Here is a 17,723-nt window from a genome sequence, read left to right on the forward strand (position 1 = left end):
GAAAGCCAAGCCTGCTTGTGTAGAGGTGCACTCTCCCTCCACAGCCTCACAACAAAGCAAGCCAGCTGGCAACAAGATCAAAATAAATACTGTAACAGAAGAGCTGAGCTCCAGCACAGCAATTATTGTATGTGAATTGCCACGGAAAGTCTTCATGCACTGAGAGTTCTTCCCATCATGTCTGTCACGGACACAGCAGGTAAAATAAACAAGAGCTCGGGATCGTAAAACACCCAGATCGTGGAATCAGCAGCAGCGATTTCCAACAGGCATAATATTTTAAGCTTTTATTTGCTAGTTTGTTCATACTCATTTAGGAGAAATGACAAATGTTATTAGCTGAATCATTTTTTAATTAAAGATATATGCTGTACGACAAAAATAACCTGATGCTATTTAGTTGTGGTTCATCTACATACATGTCATCATGCCCATCTGCTGCCCTTCCTGAGAAAACAGCTGAGTAATAATCATACTGATTTCAGAGAATCTTCCTCCAAGAGGAAGACGACTCCTTATCAGGAATATCCCATTGGTTATAAAGGGGACTCCAAGGCTTATAAACTTGCCGAAGGGCACACAGAGATGCCAGGAACACACACGATGAATCCATAGCTCACAAATCACAGGCCAAACCCCTGACCAGGAGTCCAACCTTCCTGGCTGCCACTGAAAGCCTTCCAACCCCTGTCTCTCTTCCACAATGGGGTGCCCTTCTGAAGGCCATAGTGGAACTATATGCTGAGGTGTGGGCTTGACACGGGAATTAATAGCTGGCATGCCATGATTTGCATTAGAACAGCTGCCAGACTACCTGATAATAGTAGTCCACATCTCTGGCCAAATCCACATGCAAAGCTGCAACTAAGCCACATCTCTACAGTACTATCATCACTCTTAATTGGGGAGGGGGCAGAAAGAGAGAAAATTAGATACCACAAGAGGAAAGTAATTTTTCCCAAAAACAAATGGTGAAGAGGAGCTAGATTAGGTTCAAGGACTCCCAGCTTCAAAGACTAAATTCATTAAACGTGCATTTTTTGGCAAAAAGCATTCTTTCAAATAATCTCCTATAGTATCACCTCTGTCAAAGCGGCATTCCAAGTTTGCTGTAAATGTACAGTCAGAACTGAATCGCCATGAGTTTTAAATTCAACTATACTTACCATCTATTCAAGCTCAAAAATCTTTAGGAAATGCACAATAACTTATTGACAAAGTTGTATTATTGAACAGCATTAAAGCCCAATTGGGTATTAACTGACCAACTCCAGACAAGTCTAGGGCTACTGCAACCTAAATGGACCTCTAGATGTCACAAACTGAAACAAAATAAAGCTTTTGTTCTTTGACCCAGGAAAAATTCCACAAAGTATATTTGAAGCCTGAGGCACACTGAAAAATCCAGATTCTTCCTTCCTCAGCCTAGAAGGAAACAACCAGTACTTGTGATTGCCTTAGAGAAAAGGGAAAACTGCCTTCAGTGTTAATCTTTCATCAGTCTACTCCCATAAACCCACAAACTCAGACTAATCAAGCAGGCAAGGGATCCTTGGTAGAACAGTACTGCATAAAGACTACTTCACTTAAAGAATAATTCTCACAGATCCTTCAATTCCAAGACAGCAAAGGCCACCCCGTGTCACTGGGGTGAGGTACTATTTATTTTCCTGCCCCCCTCTAAAGGGCAGAGCACCAGAGATTAAGTCAATGCTTTTTAGAGCTGCTGCATAGATGGAATACTAATGTCAGCTGTGTATCTTTCTCTGGCCAGCTGGAGAGCACAGCATCCACAGCGGCTGAGGAATACATGACAAACTTAGGAAGAGTCACTTTACATGGCACCCTCTGTTACAATTCTGGAAAGGAAAAAGGGAGAGGAAAGTAAGCCAGAAAGCAGAGTACATTTTTCCCTAGGCGTTTCAAAGTGCTCTGGAATCTTTAATTCTGTCTCAAAGCAAGGAGACAGACAAGTGACCCTTTAGCAGACGGGGAAGCCAAGATAGCAAGATGATGTGATACGCCAAAGGCTAGTATTACAGGACTGGAACGCCAGGTTCTCAGACTTCACTTTGCAAGCCATACTATTTTTGTTCTGAATTAAAACCCAAACATTTACAAAAATTAACAATCTTATTCTCTAAAAACATACAGACTGGGAATATTTCTTTTGGTGCGAGGCTTGCGTATTACTTTTCCAAATGAAAAAAATGGTATTGATGTTGTTCCTTCCATATTTTCCAGAAAAATCATACCTGTTTCTTAGTCATGACTTGAACCAGAACAAGTATACAGATCTACACAAAAATGACACTGCATCTTACAAAATGAAAAATAGATGTTTGAAATCATATACTAAAGGAGCAGGAAACTAATTTAGCTACTTATGAGAATATATCAAAATAGGTAGTCTATCTTATCTGCTTACTATTACCTTTTAAAATGCAATGAAAAAACCTACTTGTAACTTAGCTGCTGCCAGGAAAGTAATTGAAGTTACAAACAAAACACACCCATCATATAAGTAGACTGGATTGGATTAAGCCCAAAGCCTTCTTATAGCAAAAGTATGTCCAGAAGTCATATAAATCAAGTCTTTCATTTATGTTTCTGGAACATGTTGTTTGGAATACAAAAATATCTTTTGGTTTTAATAGAGGAAAGAAAAGTTTACTTTTGTAAGTCAGTCCAAAACGAAAACCCAGTTTGATTAATCCCAGATCTTTTTCAATCAAAGGTTTATCTAAAAGGTCTGTTAGTACGAAGAGAAGACTTGCAGAACTTCCTTTTTTCGTTTTTTTCACTGTCAATAAGGCAGCGCTGCAAGGAAGCGAGACAAATCTCAGCAAGGATACAGACAGTAACCACTTAAAACAATCCAGGCTGAGCTGGGGTGGAAAACATTTTCACCAAAACTCACTGTGACCTGGTCCTATAGCCACAAGAGGGCATCTTTACAGCAGTCTAAAAGCAAATGCAACCCAAAGTCCCATTCATACAAGCCAGGAATGATCAAAAGACAGTTCAGTCTGAGGGGTGGGGACAAAACTGAAGGTAGCAGCAAGCAGAGAAGTTACACAGATAGCACTTGAGGCTTTAAAACTTTCACTACTCCTAAAGGAGTACTTTTTTAGGAGCTTCTTTTACCATGCCATTTCAGTCAAACCTGTTGAACACTATGTAGAAAAGGAAAACACAGGCAAGAGAACAGCATTTCAACAGCAAATTAAATAAATAATTGGATTTAAAATGAATGGTGAATTAAAAGCTGCCCATGAGGCGGATTTAAGGCTCACCATGACTGCTCATCTCTGCTTGTATGTTAGCAAAATCACAGGCAAGAGAAAAAAAAAGGTGTCTGTCTAGGACTATGCCAGAGCACACTGCACAAGAAAAGCCTGCAAGAACTAGTATGCAAAAGTAGAGGCCAAGAGCTAAAATGGCATGCAGAAAGCCACTCACAATTTCTGGCCTTAAATTAAATCCTCCAAATGAACACTAAGGTGGAATTTCAAGCTTCAAAAAGACAATCCTAGACAGTATTTGCTCAGCTGAAGAAAAGGGGTAAAACAGAAGAATGCACTGACCAAACCTGGATAAAGTTCTACCTTTAGGAGAAAAGTTTTATGATTGCTTTTCTGTATTGCCAAAGAAGAGAGAGCTAAAGAGGCATGCACAGAGACCTCCAGCCTGCCAAAGGCAGGTGGGAGCCCCCAACCTTCTCATTTGAGCTATATGGATCCACACATGCTTTCACATGATCTGCATAACACACAGATCTGCAAAGTAAAGTACATACTCTGCATTTTGTACAGGCATACATACATATTTTTTCTTGGGGGTGAAGAAAATGATACAAGCTAGAAGAAGGCATCCCTAGGACAAGACTAGAATCCCAAATGCACTTCAAGTTTGTCTGTTTTTATATAGATAAAATTAAAAAAGCAATTATCAGTAAAACCTGGAAAACGCTGTGCAGTACTTAAATATAACTTAGAGCTTATGCAATTCAATGTGACAGATCTTCATGGTGGGGCCTACAAAGGAGCAGGAAAGAAGAACTAAGAAGCAGACATTGTGCCCATTCTATTTGGTAACACTTTTTTTTTTAAATAGTTAAATGCATGTAAAAAACCTAAACCCTTACATGGGAATCTACTTGGATCATTTGAGGTCAGCCATACCCTCTTCTCTAGAGTCTTGCGGTATGCATGTTCAGAGAGCTTCACAAAACCATTCTGGCATCCAGTAAGTTGCTCTGGAAAACGGCTTCCGTATCACTGCCAGAGCCAACATTCTTGTAGCAGCTATACATTAAGCCTTTCCTGCTTTGGTACATAACTCTTTTCAGGGGTCAGTAGAAAATTCATATTCTTGTGAAAAGTCAAAGCTGCATGGTAGAGGCCACTCCACCTAAGATATGAGGGTGAGTCTATTATATTTCTACATAAAAGCAGGGAAAAGATACTTCATGTTGCCACATGAATGAGTGGTTTAACTAACAGGTTCTTGGTTCAGGTTTCACCATTAATTTTTAAAAAAAACAAAAAACAAAAAAACAACCCACACACACCAAACAGCTACAATACTGCAGGGCAATCCCTTACCACATAACCCTTTTGACAGCTGCAGATCTTGGTTCTATATTAGTTCCCAAGAAAAGGGGAGAAGGAGGAAGAGGGAAAAAAAGTCCATAAAAGATTTAGTAGACTTAGACCTGAACTAATTTACCAACGAGAGATATCCCATATGATTTAAAAAACAATCAAGACCCAGTTCTGTCATCACACCACACATTACCCAGTCATCTTGATCAGGCTGGGGGACAGCTGGGGATATGAACTTAAATAGCAACTTCAGAAAACTACAGTGAGTTTAAGTTACACTAACAGTCAACCTACAAAGCTCAGTGATTAATCACACCATTTGTGTACTTGTTTCTACATTCTGTTCTTGTCTCAAGTCATACCGTAAGATATTCAGAGCTCAGACTGTAGCTTGTCTATACTTCCCCTACTTCGTATACCATCTTTGAAAGTTACACACATGGTCAGATTTTACTTCAAAATTGGTTTCCAAAGATCAAAACTCTTCATTCCATTTTTCCACAATGGGTTCAACATATGGGAAAAAAAAACCACACATCATCTTGTATACTTACAGCCTTGTGCTTATCATCCCAGAAACAGGTCTAAGTTAATGTATTTAGAGAAATGTTACAGCTGAAAAATAACCTTCCTGCTAGCATATATCTGGCTATTATGTTATACATACACAGAGCAAGTTATTTGCCCTGCCAGCATTCTTTCCCCAAGACACGCACATGTGAGCATGCTCACGGGAGTCTACAACGCCTTCCCAAGTGCCACACGGAGTTACTGTCTCCACAGGGAGACAATAACTAATACATGATGCAATGACACACACAGACTCTTCAAAACACACAAGCAAGCTGCACCACAGCTTACTGCCTGTGAGCATCTGCTCTACAGTATCCAGCAATTTGCACACACATAGCCTTGCCTTTCGCAAGGGGATTCAAGTAATTTGAGTTACCTCACACCTGTTTTAGGGACAAGCATATAAAACAGACAGTTACCATGAAACTATGGGTGCCAGGAAACTTACTCAAATGATTACACTCTAAGGAAACAAAATGCTCTTCTGATCAGAATGGGTAGCAAGTCCTGAGGTGAAATCCGTGCAATCTCAGAATTGTTCATGAGTAGCTATTACAAGGCAAATTGGTATAAAGAAAGATGTTTTCATTGCCCAGAAAAGGTTAGCAGAAGTAGCTATGCTTAAAATGTAGAATACTCTGCCAGAGTTTAAAATATTTCATTAGAAGACTTAAAACCTGTATACAGTTAGAGCAGCATACAGATACTTTACAGAGGCAGCATGAAGCCTAAATATTTCTGACTTGTTATGGGGCTATAAATAAATTAAACATTACTTAAATGCAGTCACTACTACCGTGAGAAGCAGTGGTAATAAAAAGCACATACCACAAATGCTTATTTTAGGGCAGAAAGACACTGTAGACAATCAGAACAGTAAAGGGAATGTCAACTGAATTAATCTGGCCAAAAGGACTTCTGTTGCACTAGAATCCTTTCTGCTGTCCAAGTATTTGACCAATGCAATACTTTTCCACAGTGTTTTATTCCTGCTATTTCTGAAACCTCTGCTGTACTCCTTACAATGAGTGCCAGGCTTAAGGACTGGATGAGGGATGAGACTATGTATTGTAGAGTGTTGTAAGAGAAAGAGAAACTTAAAAAAAACCACCTATGTTCTAAATTTTATGTTTTTAATCAGATAATCTTCCCACTTTAAAGACAGTAAATTCACAACTACAGGTTTCTCTCCACGGTGCAGAGCAGAGTGTCAAGAGACTCTTGCTCTCCTACTAAAAATTACTGCCCAATTATTTTCCAGTCTGGGATCTGTATGGGATTTCTATCAAGAATAACAACCGAGTTTGGACTTCGCAAAAAGAATCACTGTGCTAGATCTTAGTGGGATTGACTGGAGTATTGGTAACCAGTATATGTCACCACTAACAATTACTACTCCGCTTGGAGAGGCTCCAACGCAGCAGTGCTGTGCCAACCAGGGTAGCAATCTGGGAGCCAGCCAAGAGGTTGAGCAGGCCTCAACAGCATGAATGCAAATGGCTTTAGTCGTGGTAGGTCTTTTGTAAGCAGCGTAAGGGGCATGCTGGCCTCAGAAAGAAGTTAAATCCTGTTTCCAAACTGTGAGCGTCTGTGCACCATCTGGGTCCTACAGAGAAAAGCAGCTGCGTTCCTTTTTCCAGGAGGTTTGTCATACCTCCTCAGAAGGGGATGTGAAGAGGCTACGGACGCTCCTTGAGCAGGCAAACACCAAAACACTGTCACATTGTAAATCTGTTTCTCCATGATTTGAAGTTGCCAAAGTCCTCTTTTAAGCTTTCAAATCTGCTAACTTTTGAAACCAAGAATCGTCAAAAGATAGGTGTTCTCATTTCTTGGACCTGAAACTCCCTGGGAACCCTCTTCATCCATGTAACTGGAAAGAATGCGATAGGGGGCAGATGCACCATTCCTTGAATTCCCATTTGCACACAAAACCCATCCAAATCTTTTTGTTCAACTTGCTGAGAGGAATCGGAGCAGAAGCCATCAAGCTATTTAGACGAACAAACTCGCAATCATAGGAATGGAAGATTCATCAAAATTAAGCACAGGTTTTTTGTTACCTATGAGGGACACGTACCCTTCTGCAGAAAAGGGGGAGAGAGGTATGTTGCTCAGTGGATGAAGATCTCTGTTCGCTAGTCATCTATTAACTCCAAAGGATTTACTCAAACTCTCAAGTCAGTTTTACTAACGATAAAATAAGCATCTATCTTGCCTAAAATATGACACATAATAAAGACTTGTAAGATAGAGAAAAATGTCCATAAAATTAAAATTTTATTTTTATTAAAAGATCACCATTCAGCCACCTAGCCACCTGTGACTCCTTCCCTGATATATAGCTACCTTCTACAATGGTAGTTATCACTGCAAAATTCTTCTTAACGCCAGACAAATCCAAGTGAAACGGATGTCACTGCCTTTGAAATAAGACACAGTAATGCTATGCAGTTATCAAGACGACCACGGTCCCAGGAACAGACTGTCCCCATGACATACTGCCAGCTGATCTAGGAACACTGACAACACTATCACGTAACTGTCAAGCTTGCCAAAGAGGAATTAAGTCACAGGACAGTTTTCACAGGTAAAAATATGATACCACATTTCCATAAAATCCAACCTATACTGGGTATATCTGGATAGAGAATTCTTCACTGGGACAAATGGAGGAAGGAAACAAAATGAACTGCAGAAGATTGGAATTTTGCAATGAAATTTAAGGAAAAAACCTGACCAGAAAACACTAACACTGATGGGCAACTGGCATCCAAAGATTAAGTTATGAAGTAGTTCCCAAAAATCATTCGTAACAAGTTTGCCAGGTACTGTAATATGCCTTTTTGTCCTCTGAATGGTGCTACTCAAAGATAGTTCCCCACTACCAATACTCTTGCTAACACAAGTTATAGATAAAACACAGACTTGACTTTCATTCCTGTGTTCATTCTATGCTAAGTCTTGAAAGAAAACAGATTCACCACAAAAAGAAGACCAAAGTAATTCGTATGCTATGCAGCAAAACTTACTTTTACCACCACCTAGTCAAAAATTACAGTCCTATTATTTCAGTATGAAAAAGACAAACGTGCCCTCTGTCTTGGAGACACATAATGCTTTGTACATTTTCATTTGCAACAGAAATTAAGTACCATTCTTTAAGACCAACATCGAAAATCCTACATGTTGTAGGGCAAGTCCTGCACTCACCCATGACACCTTCTACAGCTGTATTTGAAAAATGAAATTCATATTGTATTAAAAATACTTTAAAAAGGCCCTGACTTTCAGAAGGCTTTATAATCAACGCAAGCGAATGAATCCCTCTAAACTATATGTTTCGGCAGAACAGGGTATAATTCAGTTCTGGTGGCCTGTATGCAGTGGTGTCTCACTTGCCAAACATGAGTAGACTTACCAAGTGCTCTAGCAACTGCCAGGAACGGAATCTGGTCAATGACAGTGCTGCGGCGCACAGGGCCATTATGAGTCAGACGAGGTCTCTTCCAAACGACACGATTCACACCAGACTTGTTGATCACACTAAAACCGTCAAAAAGAGGCAGAGGTTAAAAAGGAATGGAAATGAAAGATGCATGAAAGTTAGTTTCAATGACACAAAATCAGTTAAATATGCAAATATGGAGTCAATAATGACAGCACCCTCAGGGAAGTCCACAGCACAATTAAGTATTTCAAAACACACGGTATCACTTAGATAGTTTCATTCCATATTAAGCCAAAGGGAAAAGCAAGAGATGAAGGGCACAAGAAAAGAAAAAGCAGGGGAATGAAGACCTGGAAGAAATTCTGGCAGCCTGCAACAACCAGATGTAAGAGTATCTTTTAATCTGTCAGAGAAAAAGCAAAATTGAATTTGCTTTCCTCAGATGAGGACCATCAACATCAACTCACTCGGGTGGAAATATCATGTAGTTCCTCCTTCAGTTTTCTCCATCTGCCAAAGTTCGGCAGTAAAGAGCAGCATAGTACAGTGGGGGAAAAAAAAAAGAGAAAGGAACAGCCTTCTGTAGGGATTTCCTTAATGGTGCTCCAACATGAGGCAGAAATAAAAGAGGAATTGTTCATAGTTGCTCTCTGCTGAAAGCAGGACATAGGAAGAAGCAGCTCTGCATTTGAATGTTAACACCTGCTCTAAGGCCCTGAGTACTGGATTTAGTTCTCGCAGATGGCATTAGAAGGGTCAAAGGAGAAGCTACAGAGCAAATAAATGGGGCAGCTGTTATGGGGCAGGGGAGGCATGGAAAGAAGAGAGAATGAGCCATCGAGCAAGAAAAGGTAACAGAGCAAAGAACTAGCAAAGCTTGGTCCCAACCAAGTTAAGAACTAGATACTTAAAAGCTAACTTTTATCCAAGGAACAGCCATTGGTAATTAGAAACTGAGAAGCTCTGGAACAGCCTCAAGATTCCTCATACTGAAGCTATTCAAGATGCACTTCCTGAGACTTCAAAGGCCTTAACAACAAGGGCATGTTTAGCTCCATCCTTTTGCATGCACAGTGTGGCAAAGTCACAAACACCACATCCTAAAATCAATCTCATCCATTTGTACAACTAATGACCACACAAAGCTAACTTCAGTCATTATCTGAAAGACGACCTCATCCCACACTCAGGGACTAAGAAAATGGCATTTTTAATGAAAGGTTTAATTATGCTCTCCCATTAACTTTTCCCAATTTGCCCTCATGAAAGAGAAGACGTTAGTAAGCGTAGCTGCACAGTTCCACCTCACTCCTACCATTTGTCTCACAACAGCCTGCAACAGCCAGCCTGGGAAAAACAGAAGGAGCACCAGTAAAAATAAAGATTTTTTTTTAAAAAAAAGTTTTTTTATCATTCCTGTTGATAGGAAGTTCCAGGGCATGCTGCTTTGAAGCTTCAGAGCCTTTCAATCTCTGAGACACACAACTTGGAAACCCATACATTTACAAGGACTAACCTAGAAAAACTGGAAGCTACCCTTTCTGAAAAGCTACCATCCCTAATACAGCTAACTGATCAACTTTCACCTGCTAGAGATACAACTATCTGAAGGTTAACAAGCTGACAGGGTTCTCGTATGAATGATGTCAACAGGAAAACCTTCAGTGATCTCTGCCTCTGAACTGCTAAGAGAAGGAAACTGTGCCCATCCATCTGGTGCGGTACTGTAGAGCGAAAGAACAGAGAGCTCCTGTGAAGCTATGCCAAATGCGAGCCCTGAGGTTTGTCTCAAAACATTAGTGCCATCTGATAAACCTTTCTGCTTTCCTCCTCAGTCACAGGGAACACGCATCAACCACAACTCAGAGAGGTTCTAACATCTGCTAGCTCCTGACAGTGAAGAAATTACTAATGTAAAGATACATGTTAAAATACGGTATTCTAACTTTTTAAGTGTATATTGAAAACACACCAAATAGAGTATCTTGTTTCAAATTCAGGATTTTTTTTTACGTTCCTTAAACAGAAGCTTTGAAGAGCCTACTCAACAGCTGCTGTTGTCACCTCAGGAACAATGCAGAATGCATGAGAAATTAGACTATTTTGTGTCAAAACTGCTGTGTTTCCACCATTTGACAAAACAGATATTCCAGAGCTCGTATCATTATCTATATGGACAGACAATTTTCCCCTCCCTCAGATTTTAATGAAAAATAGGTCAAATATCAATACCTCCACTTTCAAAGTTTTCAGTGAACATTTAGAATTGTAACCACACCTCAGCTGCATGGGAATCCACCAGGAAATTAAAATTTTCTTTATACCACAAACCACTAGCAAAAAGCATAACAGTGTAACAATGGATCACTATAACTTGTTCCCCAACAAGGTAGAGAAAAAAAAACCCAACAGAGCATAGACAGGGAAGGAATATAAATAGACTATAAGATTCACCAGCTTGCTTGCCCCCACCTAAACCCAGCAAGCTAAAGCCTAGTTCAGTCAGAAAGACACAAATAGCACCCAGAGATCAAACCTGAAATAAAAAGCAGAGAGACAGTTACCTGCCCCCAAGGCCTTCAATTCTCTCCCTTTCTTTGGGAAGTTCCGGCTTGTGGTCCTGTGTCACCTCCACAGCTCTCACAAAGTCATCTTTGGGGTCATCCTGGACTCCCAGCACCACTCCTGAATCACCAACATGAGCAACATACATCTTTGACCCGCGGATAATTACCACACTGGCAGTAGTTCCCGATGTGCTTGGGAGACCTGTCATGGTCTTTGGCCACTCTGCTGCAATGAGAAAAAAGCAAATAAAGATACCTTTGTCTTTAATTCTGTGGAACTGGTAATGTTTTGAAGATCAAGATGAAGGGTGTGTCACAGAGGTTTGTGTAACATTACAATACAGTGTGTACTTAACTATAGTATGGGTAGCAATCTGGTGCCCTCAGGTTCCCCCCACTTTCATAACATCACTCCCCTAGCTACAGCTTAAATTGACACATATATATAAAACCAGTATCAAAGCACCAAGATAGGATTCAAAAAACTGCCTCCTCCCGTTTAATATTCCAAGCATCACTAGAAGAATATGGGGGAAGATGTGCTCCTTGCGTGTTAAACAGGATCGATCAAGCATTTCGTTAAGATCTACTGTTCACTTCCCTGTCTGAAGAGGTAGAAACATCATAAATTAGGTCATTTTGTCTGGACATTCCCAATACCCTCGGAAGGAAAGAAAACACTACTTTACTTTTATATGCTGAACAACATTTTAAGTTGAATAACATCGCAACTGCTTTATTCACATTTCCTTTTGGAGGATTGAATAATGCAGCCTATTTAAGTATGCGATCCATAACCCAACATCAAATCTTCTGCAGAAGATATCCCTTGAATTCAGAACAATAAAATACCTATAACTACCATGAACTACCTATGGTTAGGGAAATCCTCTCAACTGCTTTGCCCTCAAAACACTTATGTTAATTTCCTATTGCACTACTCTCCCCATTTATGTCCAGTACAAATTTCTTTCATGCCTTTTCTTTCCTTGCCTGTTTTTCCGTCTACACACCCAAGTTCATCTTCTTCCAAAACTCCACAAAATGATTGAGACATCCCAATTAAGAAAGATTAGCCATACCAGTCCTCCTCCCTGCTTCAGCACCTCAGAAAACAGAACTCAAGTTCCCAGTTATCAGTTGATTTCAACTGCCAACAGTAACCTCATGTTTCTTCTTCACTGCACCCACTCATATCTTCAGACAAACTCAGAAGGGAGACTCATCTCCTTGTCACATTCTATCTTCTGCACTTCACAAGTCACCCTCACACAGTACAAAATAAAAATTCCACTGTGATACACATTCTGTTTGCAGGAAATACCCAAGCCAGACTGCCAAAGTACTATATTATTTATTTTCCTATGGCACAACACACAAGAAAAAAAGAAAACAACACAAAATACAACTAGGCCTTCCCTTCTGTTAAAATAGGTGTTTTAAGCTTCAGAAGTTTTAAGCACAAGCAAAAGATTGGGAGCTTAAGTTCTAGTGCCACTGAACGACGTTCATATGCCCGAAGCAAGAACGAGAATACATGGAAGATGTGCTGAAGGAGAAGCAGAATTATATAGACAGTCTGATCATAAAAGCTGTATTTCCTCAGTGTTAGCTACCAAGATATCCAGCATAATTTAAACATTTAAGTTCTAACACAGAGTTCTAGCTTTGTGTTCTAAATGCCAAAATACACTTTCTCCCTAGGAGTAGCTTTATTTCAAGAACACAAACATTCAATCAGCTTATTGGAAGTACTTTGTCTGGCAATTTTAACTGTGGATATGAAATCTAACACATTCCAAATGGAAAACAAATGAGGGAGGAAGCCAAGTGGTAATTAGGACTTCAACCATGCACTTAACAGAAAACAAGTTGCAACTAATGAGTTTCTGTCAGCGTAACAACCCCTCAATAGTAATAAAATATATTAGAGAGTCAAATCAGCCTTTAAAGGAACAAAGAGCACAGAGAGTGAAATCACCCACTTATGAGAAAAAGAATGATACAGCAGCCTCAGAGTTTAGGCTACAACAGAACCAGAAATAGTTCTGCCTGTCGTCAAGGGATTTTAGTTTATGCCTTGCTCCTGTTTAAAGAGAAGTATTATATATAGCGTAGCATATTCCTTTCTTTAGAGATTGTGTCTCATCAGAAATTAACAAAAGTGTCAAAACTCCTGACTTTTCTTCTGAGCTCAAGTATAAAACTCGAAGTCACTTACCCGACTCCTCCATGTATCAGGAACGTGTTTTTATCAATCTTGTAACTTAAGCAATAGGACATCTTTCTAAAACAATTTTCCCCTCTACTCGAAACACACTACCCTTCACTCAGTTTTGTACCTTCGAGTAGTTTGTGAACTCAACTGGGTCTGTAGCTGGGACATCAGCCAGCAAATTGAAATTGTCACCTGCTGCCTAGGACAGGAAGTATAAAGTGTTTCGCTGTATGAAATTTGACTTGGTTGCATCTTTTATTTCCCTTTATTCATTTGAAAAAAAATAAAAAAAATTTAGGGCAAACTATATGGAACCCCTAAAAACAAATATATGCAGGACACTGTCATCAAGGAAGTTTTCCTCCTCGCTGAATTCTTTTCCTACATACTACCATGACCCAGCAAAACTCACCAAATGCTATTTTTAAAGCCTATTCTTGTTACCTTGTTCTTTTTCTTGTATTTAGATGCAAGATACAAGACAAAAACATTATTCTGACTTAAAAAAAGAGGCCTATATTTCTTTTATAAGCTAACACAATAGTCCAAATGATCAGGTGTGATCAAAAGGCATCTTCTCCTCTAACAAATTCACTGAGAATATATACTAATTAACAGTTAAGAGTAACAGCACATTAAACTCTTTCTTTGGTAGAAACATCAGCTCCAGTTGCCATTCTTATTTAAATACACACATAACACTTCTTTCCCTACCTGGCCACACCAGCTCCAATAGAAACACAAACTTTTTCTTAAGCACACAATTGGCATTAGTGACATCCCTTCAAAGTAACAATATGAAATGCCATTCACTTTTGAGTTTAGAACTTCAGTAAATTCAGAGCAAATTGTTGCCTATTTTTCATACCATAACAAGTTGACAGATTAAAAGAAATCTTGAAATTACAACAAAGCTCTCAAAACAAAATTCACACTTCAAAGATACACCCAAAATGTCCATGGATGCCATACCACTTCTACAACTTTAGCAACAGAGAAATACCTCGAGGTAACCCTCTGGGAAAACAAAGTTAGTTAAAGTTTCCCTGTGGGCCTATATCCCTAATTCTGTATTTATTGCCATGAATTATTAAGTTATGTACTAGGAACATCAATACATCCCAGGATGGACATGACTCCACTACAGCTAGAGGGCTTTAGATCTGAAAATCACCTTGTTTATGAAAGAGTGCAGTGCACATACTGAACCAGCCGATGTGAATGGAGAGTAGGAGGTAAACCCACATCTGCATCTAGCAGGGTACTAACAACACTGCCCATTACAGGCTCACAATACCTGCCCACAAAATACCACATTTTCCAGTTTAACAGATGCACTTCCCACTCATCCAAGAAAAAAAAGATAAAAGAAAAAAATACACATTAAGCCTTCAAGCTATCTGAAGCTACCACATTTATAATCCAGTTTGTTCCTTACAACAGCAGACAGTTTCAAGAGGCAAATCCATGCAGCATTCCAGGACCGTAAGTTGTTCATACCCAACTTGCAATTACCTCTTACTTTTTTCACCCTTTGTCTGTTGGAGGGACTGGAGAGAGGGGTAGGAATTGGTTTAAAACAAACAACCCATCCCAAATAGTATCTGTTACACCAAAATGTGGCTTCTACACCTGGATACCACATCTGTAACTGAAAAATATACTCTGCCACAGTCTAAAAAGCAAGTTTACTTATGATGGTTGGCATGTGATCTGAAACACACAGACTGCTCCAAAAGGCATTTCTGGAAGTTCTGCTCCTGTTTATTTTTGAGAATGATTCAGGATTATTCTGAGAATCAAAAATTGCTAAAGAATATATGTCATTTTTATTTCACTGGTTTTATATACATTAAGTCAAACTACAATACCTCATTTCAAATTAGTTTGATTCTAAAATTCTTATTAAACTTTCAAAAATTAAATGCTATATGAACTTCTAACACAGCAATAGACCCAAAAAAATCTACATTATCCTGAAAATCTGCATTGCCTCAAGTGGTCTAGGTCCTTTTCAGATAAGTATACATAAATAAACTCTTAAACATTTCTAAGAATAATCCTGAAATCATGACTTTACAGTGAAAATTACAAAAAACCTTGTTATTACACAAGAGATTAAAATATTATTTGACTTTTATTGTGTCAGTTACATTTAATGGGAAGAGTTATAACCAAAGCAAAAGTATGCAAGTCTTTCTAAACTCTAACTAGCAATGCTGAAAAATGTTTTTAATAGTATCAAGCTAAATACAACATTCAAAACCAAGCTCTTGGCTATACAAATCATGAATTACCAACGAAACATAAACCTATGCAATCCTCAGTAAAGTCGCATCAAGATCTGGGACCTCCTGAGTATGCTTCTTGTAAATACCTTTCCCACCACTGCCAGTTGTAGAAAACAGGCTTCAAATAAGAACTTTTACTCTGGAAGCTCTTTAGCACACAGAGAATTTTATTACTACATAATTAACCCCGAAATTATCAGTAATGACAAAGGGGTATTTTTCTGTTTTAATTTTTCTGGTACTCTCATCACCAACATGTTTCCTGTCTGTCACAGGAGATGGCCACTGGGACAATCCCACAGCTTCCAAGAACTAACAGAGCAATGAGTACGAGCTTCTCTTCCAACGGCCATCAACAGGAAGCAATAAAGACTCCATCCTTTACACCAAAAATCCAAACCATTCTCCCACACCCATTTCAAGATACCAAAATACCTGGTCTCCCTTTCATGTCCATAGCGTCACCAACACACAGTTAAAGATCTGCTCTACATATGATGATATGCAAAATTATTTACTATAAGTAAAATTTGCACTGGGATTCCGTAACATAGTATGAGAAGTTATAAACTAGATATAGTAACACTTTTGTCCCATATAACTCTAGCTGTGCACATGCGGCACAAATCAGTAAGACCAAACACGCTGTGTAGAAGTTTACTACACAGCCTACCTAAAACTGTCATCAAACGCTCACAGCCAGAGATATGTTGTTGCTCACAACAATTTAAATTGGTTCCACAACCCAAGCACTATTTGCTAAACACTCATTACTAAAATAGCATTTCCTGCATTCCGTCACTTTACTCCACCTCTCCATTTCGTATTCACACATAGTTACAGTGACAAATAACACATCAGGGATACTACAACTAGACAACTAAACTCCCTATCTTTCTCCCCCATACCATCTTCCCCTATTCACACATCTTTCTCCTTATCGTGCAAGTCTGCAACCCAGGAGGTCATGCGCCACTCACCACTCCTTCCCCAGCACCAAGTCAAGTTCTGGTGCTTCTAAAATTCACAGCCTTTCCCTGCTGTCCAACACCAGTGTGCCCCCAACCTTGCCATTCCATCCCCCATATCTTTTCAAGTACCTGACATTTGCATAACTTCTCTATTCTGCTATTCAAGAAAAAGGAAAAAGAAAATGAAACCGTTTTGACACTAACACACCCCCCGGCATGAATCACTTTGTCGAAACCCCACGGTGCTCTAAGTGCAAATCTTGCTTTTTATGTTCGGCTCTCAAGTCTGACTGTCAGTATTGCTGTCTATGTTTTTGATCCAATTTTACTGTGTTCCCCTCCTGCCCGCCTGTCTTCATATGCTGTTCACTGTTCTTATATATTCTTTCTGGGGTTTTTGAATACATAAATGCATACACAATACACACACATACTCTACGCGTTATATATGAACAGTCACCATACTCTAACTAAGCCATAACCTTCACCTTACCAAGAAAAAAAAAAAATCCCTTTCAGAAACTCAATTCTGCAGTCTCACTAGATCTCAGGGAGAAGGGAGCGTACAAGAATGGTTACTGTCACCTGTCTTGTCACTCTTCTCTCCTTTACCTGTACCTATTTAGGACCCCAACTTCTATCCTATGGCAGTTAAGCAACTGATCTATATCATTTTCAGGATACTAAGTGTGATTTCTGTTTTGGCAGGTACTTTGCATATTCCCTGATGCTCAAACGATAAAATGAGTGAACGATTACCCTTTATGAAACAGCCACGTTTTGAATCCTTCCATCAGGACTCGATAGAAACAGTTGGAATCAAGGCACAGTTAGGGTAAAAATGCTGTCCCAGACCATTTAATGTTGCTAAAATTACTTTTCTTTTTTTCCTTTTCACAATACTCTTGAGAAGGGAAATCTAAGTGGGGGTTCCACGCAATTCCGCAGGGCATCAAGATGAAGACCTCCAAATAAATCGAATTTGGAGATCCAACTTGCAACACCCTGAAAACAAACTGCAGCTCTACAATCACACCATCTTTCA

General features: G+C 39.3%; 1 protein-coding gene across 1 annotated transcript in view; it reads right to left on the minus strand.

Annotated features, from left to right (window-relative positions):
• Positions 1–17,723, minus strand: part of PPM1D (protein phosphatase, Mg2+/Mn2+ dependent 1D) — a 28,175-nt gene that overhangs the window by 9,438 nt on the left and 1,014 nt on the right. The window contains exons 2-3 of the mRNA XM_059829316.1: positions 11,196–11,424; positions 8,602–8,726 (exon numbers count right to left, since the gene is read on the minus strand). Of these exons, the coding sequence (XP_059685299.1) occupies positions 8,602–8,726; positions 11,196–11,424 (354 nt within the window). The remainder of the gene's footprint in view (positions 1–8,601; positions 8,727–11,195; positions 11,425–17,723) is intronic.

This window comes from Gavia stellata, chromosome 25 (genome assembly GCF_030936135.1).
Source record: "Gavia stellata isolate bGavSte3 chromosome 25, bGavSte3.hap2, whole genome shotgun sequence".
NCBI lineage: Eukaryota > Metazoa > Chordata > Aves > Gaviiformes > Gaviidae > Gavia > Gavia stellata.